We start from the raw sequence: 14,238 nt of genomic DNA, 5'->3' as shown, positions 1-14,238 counted from the left end.
ACATGGATTTTAGGTGCCAAGAAAGAGTATTTCTATTCACCCAGGCCTTTAGGCTCCTTCTCAAAACAAAACAAAACCCACTGATACTTTTATTGATTATTGTTGGTAAAAAAAATTTCGGTGCTCTGTGAAGTTATTGTGATATTTCATTGTATTTTAAAGTATATATTTTAGAATACCATTATTATTATTAATTATCATCATCATCATCATCATCATCCAATTTCCCCCCCGTCTGGGAATTGAGGTGGCTTACAGATGAAAATACAAAAACACAGACAACATAGAAAAAGCTAAATCCCAAATTCTACACTTAAGCAGGAATAACCAGCTGCACAAAAAGAAGATGGGGGACATCTGGATTGTACACAGAATCTAGGGATCTTAGTAGACTACAAATTGAAAATGATACAACAGTGTGATACTACAGCAAAAAAAACCTAACTATTCTACGCTGCATCAACAGAAGTCTCTTGTTCAGATCAAGAGACGTAACTGTACCACTCAAGTCATCAAGTCAAGTCGTTTTTTTACGGTGAATGGCCGTAATAAGGTATCAAAAAATAGTACCACTCTATTCTGCCTTGGTCAGACCACATCTGAAATACTGTGACCAGTTCAGGGTGCCACTATTTAAGAAGGATGACAAGCTGAATGTGAGCAGAGGAGGGCAACCAAGATGATCAAGGGCCTGGAAACCAAACCTTATAAGGAACGGTTGAGGAAGCTGGGTATGTTTAGCACGTAGAAGTAGTGATGGAGAGGAGATATGATAGTCACTGTCAACTGTCTAAAGGGCTGTCACATGGAAAATGAAGCAAGCTTCTTTTATCCTGCTCCAGAGGCTAGGATGTGAATACTGGACTCAAGTTATAAGAAATATATTTTAGCTAAACAACAGGAATAATTTTCTGATGGTAACAGCTATTCAACAGTGGAATGGACTCCCTGAAGGCTGTGCACTCTCCTTCATAGAAGGTTTTTAAGCAGAGGTTGGATGGACATCTGTCATGCATGCTTTAGCTGAGATTCCTGCATTGCAGGGGGTTGCACTAGATGACGCTCAGGTTCCCTTCCAAATCTACAATTCTATGATTCTATGGAGGTGCAATAACCCCAAAAGATGCCTTTGTACATATAGGACCAAAACCTGTAGGTAGCCACATTGGTTCTTTGGAGATGAAGTCAAACATTTATAGTACTTTAACCATCAGAGGTTAAGAAAGCTTTGCAGACCCTTCTGGTGAGGCAAACATTTGACATTATCAGTATTTCTGCTCTCTCTTACACAGTACAAGGTCAGGGAGGGGGGATACCTTGCTCTTTTCTCTGGGAAGAGGCTTGTTTTGGTTCTGTACTTGCATTCAAGAAGTGAAGAGCCAAAACAAATCCAAGGTTTCAGCCCACAGGGATCATATTCTCAGCCTAACTCCAATCTCAGTGTAGAATGTGAAATCATGTAACCTTGCTGATTAGGACCAACTAAACAAGTCTCCAAAAAAGAAAATAAGGAAAAAGGGAATAAGCAAACTTTTGCTGGATGTTAAAGAGGAAAAAAGGAACCAGGGAGAACACACCCAGCTTGTGGGCTTCCCAAAGGCATCTGGTTGGCCACTATGACACAGAATGCTGGACTAGAAAACCATTGGCTTGATCCAACATGTTATTCTTATGTTTTTGGGAAGCAATATGCAGAATTAATTAGAGATTATGCTCATGTTGCACCAAAGACTAATGGAACAGGCAGCAATGGCTGCTCTCCCTTGGAAATCAAAAAAACAAGCTGTCCTTCTGCGGTGTTTCTAGCACTAATTGGAACACCTGGGTTTTGCTGCTTGTGTGTAGGAGCAAAGTTGCTCATGTGGGTGCCTGAAACTATCTAGTTAATGCAAAATGCAACAGCTTGGCTGTTCACTGTGCAAACATATCACCATCTTACTGCACCACTGCTTAACAAAATTGAATGCAAATGGAGGAAAGATCCAAATAAATGCAACCAAACTCTGGTAAGGGCTCATTATTGAGCCTACCTAGTGGCAGTGAAGGCAGAAAAGGCGGCATACTTTGTTGACTCCATTGCATCCTCATTATGTCATCCGGCAGAGCTTTTCTGAGTTGTATGGGGCCTTTTACAGTCTGGTCCAAAGGAGGTGATAGAACCAACAGAAGCTCACTGTGACTTGTTTGCAAAGCATTTTGAGGATAAAATTGCTTGCATCCACCAAGAACTTGACTCTGATGTTATAGCAGATGACTCTCATGGGGTGTCTAGAGCACAGTCTAGTCCTGTTGTGTTGGATGAGTTTCAGTTAGTAAGGCTCGAAGATGTGGACAAGTTGCTAGGATCAGTCAGGATGACCACTTGCGCTCTAGACCCTTGCCCCTCTTGGCTGATAAAAACCAGCAGGGAGGGAACAGCTGGCTGGACCAGAGAGGTAATGAATGCCTCTATACAAGAGGGGGTGGTCCCTGCCTGTTTGAAGAAGGAAGTGGTAAAACCACTCCTTAAGAAACCTTTCCTGGATTCAGAAAACCTAACTACCGGCCAGTTGCTAATTTCCCTTTTCTGCACAAGGTTCTGGAGTAAGTGGTCGCAGACCAGATCCAAGCACTTTTGGAAGAAACTGATTTTCTGAATCCGTTTCAATCGGGGTTTAGGCCCAGTTTTGGCACAGAAACTGCTTTGGTCGCCCTGTATGATGACCTCTGTTGAGAGCGAGACAAGGGAAACATGTCCCTGTTAATTCTTCTCGACCTCTCAATACCATCAACCATGGTATCCTTCTGGAGTGACTGTCCGAACTAGGAGTGGGTGGCACTGCTTTGTGGTAGTTCCAGTCCTACTTGGATAGTCGTTCCCAGAGGGTGTTGCTTGGGGAATGCTTTTCAGCCTCGTGGAATCTTCAATGTGGGTTTCCACAGGGCTCAATAATATCCCCCACATTATTAAACTTCTACATGAAACCGCTGGGTGGGGTTATCTGGAGGTTTGGAGTACGCTGTCAGCAGTATGCTGATGACACTCAGCTCTATTTCTCCTTTATAACTGCAGGTGAGGCAGTGGAAGTGCTAGACTAGTGTCTTGCCTCGGTAATGGACTGGATGAGATCCAACAAATTGAAACTCAATCCAGAGAAGACTGAGGCACTGTTAGTGGGTGGTTCCCTAGACCAGATGGGTGGGAGGTCACCTGCTCTTGATGGGGTTACTTGGGGGTACTCCTTTGTTGTTGCTTGAGGCTCAGGTGGCTTCAATGGCCCGGAGTCCCATCAGTGGCCCAGCTATGCCCCTATCTGGAAGGGATAGCCAAACTACTGTTGTCTATGCTCTGGTAACCTCAAGGTTAGATCACTGCAATGCATTATATGTAGGGCTGCCTCTAAAGACAAGTTTGGAAACTTCAGCTAGTGTAGAATTCAATGTCCAGGTTGCTCACTGGAGCAAGACAGTTTGAGCATATTACACCGATCCTTGTCCAACTGCACTGGCTACCAATTAGTTTACAGGTCCAATGTAGGAAGTGGGACTTTAATGTGGTAGCATCTACTCTTTGGAACTCCCTCCCATTATTTATCAGACAGATGCCGTCTCCATTGGTCCCTACTGAAGACCTTCCTTTTTCAGCGAGTCTTTTATGTGGAGGTTTGTGGAGATTTAAACTTGAAAGTGTTTTCATATATGAAATTGTGCTGTAGACGTTATTACTGTTAAATTACAATGAGATGCTTCACAGGAAGCAATTCATAAAGAAACTGAAATAAATAAATATGTTTGCTTATCATCTGAACTTGATAACCTCATCTGCCTAGAACTGTTACAGCAAAATGATGCTCTCGGGTTTGTTGGGAAAATATGGTGGCTCTCTGAAGCATTATTGTCAAACTCAGTGACAGCTTTGAAATTCAAACAGATCAACAGTAACTCACTCCCTGCCTTTTCACTCCCTGCCTTTCCAGGCCTCCTTCCTTCCCATTGTAACTTATCCTGTTGACTCTCAAGGAAGCAGGTTCTCCAGATACAGATTGGTCTCTGCCAGCATCTGATAAAATAGCCAGTTTGCCAAACAGGTAATCTTCAACCATCAGTCATCCACTAGCGAATAATGAGTAATTATTTGTGCTCTGCTGAGGAAAGATAGTGTGGGATTCTGTGGAGGTACTGAAATACAACAAAACTATGGGTATTCAAGCACAAAAGAAATAAAGACCACAATGCCTTAAATTAGCGAGAAAATGGAAGCTGCTGGCAGGACTCTCTAGTGTAGCCCACCCACACCAATCTGGAACTCTCCACATGATTTCAATTCCCATCAGCCCTGTTCTAGATGGAACTGATGGGAAATGTAGTCTAAGTCACCTGGAGGGCACTAGGTTGAGGAATGCTGCACGTGAAAGGTATTCCAATCTCAACAGTGTCAAATACTGACCCAAGGAGCTTCACCAGGCCTATGAAGGGTCCCCAATACAGTCTGTAGGATTTCTTCCAGATCCCACACAAATTGCTCTGTCTTCGAAGGTAAGAAAGTCAGCTCATCCATGGCCCATTATTACATGCAATAAGGTATTAAGTGCAGATAATTTTTTGTTATCATATAGGTAGGTCCTATAAACGCTGAAACAATTTCTATTTTTTCAGAGTTTCAGTGTCTAGAGTAAGGTTGCCATATGTCCTCTTTTTCCAGGACACACCCTCTTTTCCATGGGTATGTAAAATGAGAGTTATAGCAATCCATAGTCAGCAAATGTGTTCTCTGTTTTGTTCTTCAAAATATGATTCTAAAATGTAACTGATCAAAATGAACTGATCACCACACAATCCAGGCATTTTACTCCCTCAACAATAACTACTTTTGAGGGTTGCTTTGTGGTTTCTTATGGATTTCATGTGTTTTATTTTCATGTGTGCTTATGCTCTCAAATACATTGTAAGTCACTTGGAATGCTTCTTTGTGCGACAAGCAACTAACAAATTTAATTACCAGCCACCAACATCAAATCACTGCAGAAATCTTTTAAGGAGAATACAATCAGGAACCTGCAGCCCTCCAGATGTTGCGTGGCTACAATTCCCATCATTCTTGACCGGCAGGGACTGATGGGAATTAAAGTCCAAAAACTTCTGGGGGGCCTCAGGTTCTACATTCCTACTTTAGAGGGCCAAAAGATTTTTTTTAACTTTAAATAATATTTTAATTTATACAAGCACCAAAACAAAATTAATGTTTTAATTATTACCAACAACCTGAGAGGAGAAATGCAAAGTATTTCCACTCTTTTAACAGAGATAGAAAGAGCTTGAGCTATTGATGCTTTCCTTCCTTTCTGTCTGGTTTAACAAGAGCTCAAAGTTCAATAACCAGAGCTCATCATCAACATGCACTTGCAGTCAGACCATTGGTGTATCCACTCAGTACTGTCTGCCTTGGCTGGCAGTGGAAATCCAGATAGATAGGTGTCATTTTTTGCATACCTGGAGATGCCAGAGATTGAACCTGGAATCTCTGTCATGCAATGCAAGTATTGTATCACTAAGCTAAGTTCCTTCCTCCATATGGAAGCAAACTGCACTTTCCAAGTACCTGGTTGAGAAAGTTTCAGCAGGGAAGTGTAGACTTCATGACAGTCCCGCTCATGACCAATAATAAAGTGAGCAACACGGAAATTCTTGCAGTGAATAAGCAGTGGACAGCCAGATGCGGTCAGAGGCAGTTTCTCCACACTAGCAATATGGTGGTGGAGAATCTGTAAAAAAGAAAGGAAGAAAGCTTACAGGGGCAATACTGACTGCAGCTTAAAAAGCCATTCTGACTGAATTCTAACTGAAGCTGGGGACTATTTACATTTTAGAAAAACCAAATAGTCAGTATTTATGACTGAGAACTACAGCTTGTCATGAAAGATGTAATTTGACTTCTAGAAAGTTAAATCTCTCAGTTAGGCCATCATACACCACAGGAACACTATTGTTTACTAAGATGATTAATTTCATAAGCATGAATTAAATCTGAGCTGGTACAGATACTTTGAATCAGGCTCATAAACAGCTACTTTCCTAGGGCAAGTGTCTCTAGGCAGGGGTGCTTTATAGGAGTAGGTTCTCTTTTACTTTGAAGGCACAAATGACTAAGATAGGGATGTGTGGGCAGGAAAACTGTGGGCCAGATGGGGGAATTGCAGACTAAAAATGTTGCAGGAGTTATTTGCTAGGCTGCTTTAAGAGTTTCCTTTTCATGAAATAAGATTTACATAGTGTGAGAAAAAATATGAAAAGTAAACTATTAATTGGAGGAGGTGTGTGTGTGTGTGTGTGTGTGTGTGTGTGTGTGTGTGTGTGTGTGTGTGTATTTGTTGCAGTATGGAGATACCATTTGAGTAATGTGAAGTTGAGCAAATGTTGCTTAAATTTTATAGATGCAAACTTACAGTAGTTCTCAGTCAATTGATGTTGATCTCTAACAATTGCTATGGGCTTAATATCATGTTGAAAACATCACCAACAACACATTAGAAACAGTATCAGAGGAAGCATGCTCCTGAATACCAGTTGCTGAACAAGCAGTGCTATTGCCTTCACAGATTGCCTCTGGCTTCCAAAACACATTGAAGAGACTGCTGATGATGGTGGACCACTAGGGCTGCTTTTATCCATATGCTCATGAAATGATCACCAGCCAAATCCTGAACACATCATAGTGCATTAAAAGCTCTGAACAAATTACGGTAGGCTTGTTAAATAGACACATGGACATCAATACAGCCCTTTAGGACATTAGGTCACGAGACACCCCAACCTGTCTCCCACTGCTCAGCGAGAGTTACACTGCACTCTGACATTACATACCCATGTTTCCTTTCGAACTTCAGCCGAAGCATCTACGTAGATTAAATGGGTTGCCGTCAAGTACAATGTTCCATTTGCTGGCTTTCTGTTGGTGTAACGATCTAGTAACTTGACATTTTCTACCTGTAGGGTAAAAATAAAAGGAAGAGTGCCAGGGGGTGGACATTAGTTTAGAACGTTTCTATAATATCTGCAGTACACCAGATAAGTTGCAGAACATAAAAGTCATCTGTGCTGCCCAGATAGGGTGCACACTCGTGAGATTTAATGTTTTATTTCATTTTTAAATTAAATACAACATATAAAAAGTGGTTTTAAAGAAAAGTGGAGGAAAAGAGAGAGAAAAGATGTACAGTATATCACTACAACTGTTAACAGTTAACAGTTACAATTTTTAACCTACTGTATTTTGTATAATGGAGTTCCAAATTTCATTATACTTGTTCATGCAAAGTCTATGTCTATAAGTAATCTTCTCATAGGTGGCAGGTGTAGTCAGGTCTTCAATCCATTTAATAAATGTACATAGGAGCCAACTCCTAGGGGCCGAGGTCCCTTTTGCCCCACTCAAAAAATATTTGAGGGGGTCACCCCCCCCAAAGTTGATAGGCATTGCCATTCAAATTGTCTGTGAGCAGCATCTTGTGATCAATTATGCAAAACCTTCCCCCACCCAACAATATTTTATTCAAGCTGGCACCCTTGGACCAATACAATTCTCTTTCCAGAGCAGCAATATCAGACTTTTGGCCATAGTAAGGGCATGGAGAATCCATTTATGTTGTCCAGCTGTCAAATTACAAATAGTAGGTATGTAGTTCAAAATAATTTTATCCTCTGAAAATTTTAGCCTTTTTCACACAGTCATTGTTATATAATCCACTACTTCTCCCAAAACTTAATAAGCACTGGACATTGTAAAAACACATTTTAAGGAAGCATTATCCTTATTAAATATCCAACAAAATCCTTTTCTATACAAACATAGTGGAATCCAACAAATTCTAAATATTATTTTTGTTTTATAAGCCATAATTTAAGGTCCACTAACACCCTTGCTATAGAAGTTAAAAAGCTCTCCCATTGTCTAGACTCTAGGCCATATAGGTGAAACTTGGAAAATTAGAATATTGTCGAAATGTGCATTTATTTCAGTAATGCAACTTTTTCTTTCTTTTAATTTTTACAAATGCTTTCTTTTGGAAATTCCACAGTAATAAAAGAAATAGTTACAAAAATACAAAAATAAACATCGCTATTACATTTCCATAATTACATTCCATTTATAATTGACCCACCTAATGACAAATAATTAAAATTACAACAAATAAAGGCTTGACATATCTTGCTTTGCATGTCATGCATTTATCTCATATATTGGTTTCACCTTTTAAGTTGCATTACTGAAATAAATGCACTTTTCGATGATATTCTAATTTTCTGTGCTTCACCTGTAAGTACCTCCAGTTCTTTATTCCATTCATTTCTTAATATCTGCATATTAAATTGATTTATTGATAACAAATAACTATAAAAAGTAATTGTGGGTTTTTTAGTTTTAAAAGATTTAACCCGTTCTTCTAGTATCTCAGGTGTCCCAGAAACTGAAAAAGCTGCTGATCCAAACAAAGTAGTTAACCAAATGATGTAGCTGTAAATACTGCCATTGGGTTGCACCCAATAGCTGCTGTTTATCTAGTAACATAAAAAAGGTAAAGGGTAAAGGGACCCCTGACCATTAGGTCCAGTCGTGACCGACTCTGGGGTTGCGCGCTCATCTCGCATTATTGGCCGAGGGAGCCGGCGTATAGCTTCCAGGTCATGTGGCCAGCATGACAAAGCCGTTTCTGGCAAACCAGAGCAGCACATGGAAACGCCGTTTACCTTCCCGCTGTAGCGGTTCCTATTTATCTACTTGCATTTTGACGTGCTTTTGAACTGCTAGGTTGGCAGGAGCTGGGACCAAGCAATGGGAGCTCACCCCGTCACAGGGATTCGAACCGCCGACCTTCTGATCTGCAAGCCCTAGGCTCAGTGGTTTAACCACAGCGCCACCTGGGTCCCTATATCTATATCTATATCTAGTAACATAGTTCATGCCCACTTCCATCCATTTTTTCCACATCACCAACTTTTCTCCAATTTTCCAACCTGGGATTCCCAATAGTCAATTTAGCATGGGAAAAGGGGTCAAATCCCATTTTTAAGAGATTGCATTCCACAGCTCTCAGACATATGGTCATTGTTTCAAGAGATACCAGTTCTGATGTGTTTTGATAGTAATACTATCCACCCAACCAAAGATACTATGTATGTATGTTCCAAAGTTGCCCACTTCAGAAAAATAACACCAATGGTTGGCATCCAGTATTTCATTCTTTTGTTTATTTCTAAACCTCATACTACTATTCCTGTGTTGATGCAAAAATATCAGGATACTCTATTAACTGGTCCAAATTGGAATTGATGCCTATAGGTGAAAATTTGCTTGCCCATCCATTTAAGGAGTATCAATTTTGTATTTGTACCAAATCTTATCAAATCTTTATGTATATCTATATCAAAAGATATAACTCAATTAGCAACATGCAATATAAATAAAATATAGGGAGAGGTTTATTCAGATATTGATAGATGAGTCATTAAACCTCACAATTTGGGGAAAAGTGAATGCTCTCAAAATGAACATTATTCCCAGATTAATTTATATTCTGACAGGATCCTAGTTCATATACATTACCTGGAGAATATGTTCAGAAAATAAATTCTTTGCTTAGAAAATTTCTATGGAGCTATTCAATTCCAATAATATCTTTATAGAAAATGCGAATTAAGGGGGGAGGATTCAGTATTCCGAATGTGGAGCTATATCACCAAGCTTATTTACTGTCAAGCATTCAACATTAAATGAGATTTAATGCTTTGGTTTGAACACCAGGTTTTTAATTATAGAGCATATGGAAACAGCATTATTATTATCATTCAGCATAGATACTCATATTCCAATATTCCCCTACAGAGGTGGGGAACCAGTTAAGTCAGACTTGCAACAACCATTCACCTGATCACACGTGATGAGGAAAATAATGACTTTTAGGCAAAAAAGAAAGGAAGCTTTTCTAAGTGCAAATAGTGTTAGCTCCAAACTCCTTTTCAGCACCTCCATGTATTTGTAAGGACTCTATCCAAAAGAATCATGAGCCAGCAGTTTTGCCAGAGTTCTGTAGGAAACACTCCTACTAGCTTTGATAGCTCTTCCACCAATGGCCTTGCTAGCCTGTGCAACAAAGAATGGATAAGGGTCACTGGCAAAATAGCTTCCAAGCACAAGTTCCTGCTGCTAGAGGGCTCCTTGGTGTACAGATAATACGAAAACAATCAAAGAGGAAATGGAGAGGACTGCAGCAGAGCTGACTCTGAATTCATACTCAAAACAACCAACTTGTGGCATATATAATATTTTTAAGGAGATGCCACAGTAGTGATAGCAACAGAACCAGCAATCCCTCCTGTCTTCTCATATGCAAAGTGAATATTTCTTAAGTAGTGAACCTAGCCTAAAGAGAGAAGTGCCTACCTGTTGAGCTTTTGGGGCTCAAGGTTTTTGTTTTTTTAATAAATTGTTTTGGGGCTCAAGGTTAAGCAAATAACGGCTGGAAGCCTGCTTTTGTTACTTGCCTCACATTTTTGAGATGGGTCAGGTTATAAATCTACGTAAACGAATTAAACAAGTACACTTCAGAATGTTCCAACAATGTTAGCGTTGCCAAAAACATTAGAACTTGCATGCTTCCTATTTTAATATGCATTTGCACAGCTTATTGTTAGGATAGAAAGTCAGGATAGAAACTGTTGAATAAAAAATGCTATGGAGAACTAAATCTATAGCTTTTTCTCTGCCATGTTAGCATGGTGCAGGCTAAGGAAAGAGCTTGTCATGTCCCCAATGCCTTCTGAAAGACAACAGCCAGCAAAACAGGAAGCTGGAGTGTGGATGTTACAAGTTAAAAGGACGCAGCAGCAGCAAGATGGCTAAGCCAATAATTTTCTGATCCTGATATATGAATGACTGATTGGAACCCTTTCATGCGGTGTTTGGTTTTCTTATCTATTCCATTCAGATAAACCACTATTAGGTTAAAGAAAAATATTGCACACAGATTTCTTCATCTTAGGTAAGAGTATGATGCTTTGGTTAAAGAGACACCAACTTTCAAAAGTCATAAATATTTTAAAATGGGAGTGGCCAACCTGTGGCCATCCAGATGCTTCTAGACTACAATTCCCATAATCTCTTATTGTCCATGCTAGTTGGAGCTGGTGTTTGCTTATCATTTCTCAGTGAAGAATGTGTAAACTATAAATGATTTCATGCACTTGCTAGATAATGTTCATTCCTGAATTCATAGAATGTTCCAGCAAGTGCAAAACCCACTAGACAAAATATTTTCTTCACATTAATATTCAACCAAAGACTTCAAAAGAAAAAGTTTTGGAGCAGTAAGTACAATTATGGATGTTGCTTTTAATATACAGTGGTACCTCGGTTTATGAACACAATTGGTTCTGGAAGTCTGTTCATAAACTGAAGCGTTCATAAACTGAAGCGAACTTTCCCATTGAAAGTAATGGAAAGTGGATTAATCTGTTCCAGACAGTCCACGGAGTACTTAAACTGAAGCGTTCATAAACTGAAGCAAACTTTCCCATTGAAAGTAATGGAAAGTGGATTAATCCGTTCCAGACGGGTCCGCAGAGTACTTAAACTGAAGCGTTCATAAACTGAAGCATGGGTGTAATTGGTTCCGGAAGTCTGTTCATAAACTGAAGCGTTCATAAACTGAAGCGAACTTTCCCATTGAAAGTAATGGAAAATGAATTAATCCGTTCCAGATGGGTCTGCGGCGTTCGTAAACCGAAAATTCATAAACCGAGGTGTTCATAAACCGAGGTTCCACTGTATTATAGTTCTCAATATAGTATAGTAGCATTTAAATTGCTGTGGAGTAAAGCAACTTTATCCTCAATTTGTTTAGCCATCTGGTTACAGCAGGCGACTGTGTACTCCAGAGATCAAACTCTCGCTTCATCAAGAATAACCAATCTCTGGACATGGAAAAGGGTTGCTGGATGGCTCCCTGAGGATGCAATGGAGGCAACGGAGTAGGATCTCTTCACGGCCCTCACCACTATGTGGAAGGCCAAATTATGAGTCAGCTCAGTCAACTCCCAATCAAGATTTACACCACTTGTCCTCCAGCCCTTGACCATTCCATTTTATCAACCACAGTTCTGCAGTATACTAAGGAGTAAAACAGACTCCATAGCACTGGAGGGGGTACTCAGGAGTGAATTTGTCAATAGACCCACAAGACTCACTATTCCACAGTGAAGCCATTCTCTACAGAAAGCATGGAAACAGAAGTTACTGGCCACTTAGCATGCTTATATATTTACATAGGCTTATTTACATGACTGATTTTAATATAGAAAAACTACAGGAAAAAATGTGTAGTGAGTCCAAAAGGTTATGATATGCAAGACTATGACATTTTTACACAAGCTCAAATGTTTGCAGAGTATCATGTAAACAAGCTAAATGAATAGATTAGTACATTTTACCAATCTGAATTTTGCTAATGAATTTCAATCTACCATTTAAAGTGCAAAAAGTGGGAAACATAGTCTGCACATGCTCAGAATCCCTGTGAGATGCCTGCACAGTCTGGCACCAATCATCCCTGCTTTCAATACCAGATTCTAGGGCCAAGATCTCAAGAAGCCCACCTTATGTGGATAAGTGGCAAAGGTTGAGAAGCACCTTGAGAAGCATGCTTAGGGTTTCAGTATGGCTTAAGGGAGAACAACAAGTACACAAACGTTTATAGAATGTGATGAGCTGAACCACTTCCAAGACTTGTTGAAAACATATTTCACGATGTCAAATGTGCTAGTCAATTCCAGTTCACCAGCAATAATGTAACATTTGCAAGATTATGGAAATGCACTCTATACATGTTCAAAAACTCTGAGATTACATTACACTGCATATTACTATGCTTTAACCACCGCTCCCCTTCAATAACCCAACCAGCTGCTGAGACTAAGACCTAGGATTCACCAACTAATGTGAGTCTGCATGGCAGTAATGGGGTTTTCTGAAAATCTGGAGCAAGGCTGGATGAGAATGAGGGTCTGATTAGGTTTGTTGTGGGAGGAGGAAAACATCCTTAAGTTAAGATCAACAATTCCTGTGTACAGGAAGACCAGGTGGTGTTATCAAGACTAACTCCACAGTTTAGCAATTCAGCAGCAGCATCAAGCCTAACATACAGTAATACTAGGGCTGGCTGGATAAAAAAGGAAAACAAGAATTCCTGGCAGGCTTTAAATGGGTATCATCATCATTACTATTACTACTACTGTACTACTATATCACTTAATGCTGAAACAGGCTTCTAAACGATTTAAAAAGCACAAAAACCAGTCACACGAACATTTAATGTAAGCATCTGTAATTAAGATGCACAATAAAATAACCCCACTACATCAGCACAGGATATTATCATTATGGAATGATTTATATTTTAAAGTTATGTATTTTAATAATGTTCCATTTTGTCTACTCATTGGTATCTATGTTTATTTTTCCTATAGTGAGATTTTTTTAAATGGTTGTAGCACGCACCCTCCGGCCCTGCCCAAGCAAATAGAAGAATGAGGCACAAGACACTAGGAAGGCGAACATACATACATGAAATGCACTCTGCACGTGCTCAGGGACCCCTTACTTTACACTGCATATGGTTTACCAAAAAAGGGTTGGAGGGAGAAAAAGGAAATATCCACAACAGACCTTCCTCACCATCTCTTCCTCCGTTGTGTGGGGAGGGAAGGACTAGCTGAAAATTGGGGGGATTGGGGGTGGTGGCTGAAGAAGCCTCATGAGGAGGGAGGAATGGCCAGCACCTGCCACATTTCTCTATCACACACACAGCACCCCTTACCTTGGGCGTCGTGATGTGCTCCATGGCTGAGGGAGGCCCACCCCAAAGCTGGGCACCTCTCCCCGGTTACCTCGCGGCGGAGCCCTCGACCGAACGTACCCCGCCCGCGCCGCAAAAAAGGAAAACAAAAAACCCCGGCCTCTTCCTCAGAACCTCAGCCCCGTCTCTTCACCGAACCTCGCGAGATTCCGAGCCCGACGGAGGCCTGCTCCCGTGGCCTGAAGCCGCAAGCGCCATCTTGGGTGAGGGCGCCGTTCCCCAGGCAACAGGAGGAGGAGAGGACCTCCGCCGAGGCTTGAGTTCGAGACACACCGCTTGGGATGGAGAAAGAGAAAGAGGGAAAGGGAAAGAGACCCAGGGAGAGAAACACGTTAGTGCTATGATGATAATC

The 14,238-nt window shown here is 40.5% G+C and overlaps 1 protein-coding gene and 1 pseudogene across 1 annotated transcript in view; one reads left to right on the top strand and one right to left on the bottom strand.

Annotated features, from left to right (window-relative positions):
- The window catches only part of MTMR8 (myotubularin related protein 8), a 36,013-nt gene extending 21,986 nt beyond the window's left edge, over window positions 1–14,027 (bottom strand). Inside the window, exons 1-3 of the mRNA XM_035101239.3 lie at window positions 13,848–14,027; window positions 6,841–6,963; window positions 5,579–5,741 (exon numbers count right to left, since the gene is read on the bottom strand). Of these exons, the coding sequence (XP_034957130.3) occupies window positions 5,579–5,741; window positions 6,841–6,963; window positions 13,848–13,871 (310 nt within the window). The 5' untranslated portion in view covers window positions 13,872–14,027. The remainder of the gene's footprint in view (window positions 1–5,578; window positions 5,742–6,840; window positions 6,964–13,847) is intronic.
- Window positions 1,887–2,766, top strand: LOC148686597 (uncharacterized; annotated as a pseudogene).
- Window positions 14,028–14,238: the final 211 nt, after the last annotated feature.

The sequence above is a fragment of the Zootoca vivipara genome, chromosome Z2 (genome assembly GCF_965207765.1).
Source record: "Zootoca vivipara chromosome Z2, rZooViv2.hap1.1, whole genome shotgun sequence".
NCBI lineage: Eukaryota > Metazoa > Chordata > Lepidosauria > Squamata > Lacertidae > Zootoca > Zootoca vivipara.
This window is presented reverse-complemented; position numbering and strand designations above follow the sequence as displayed.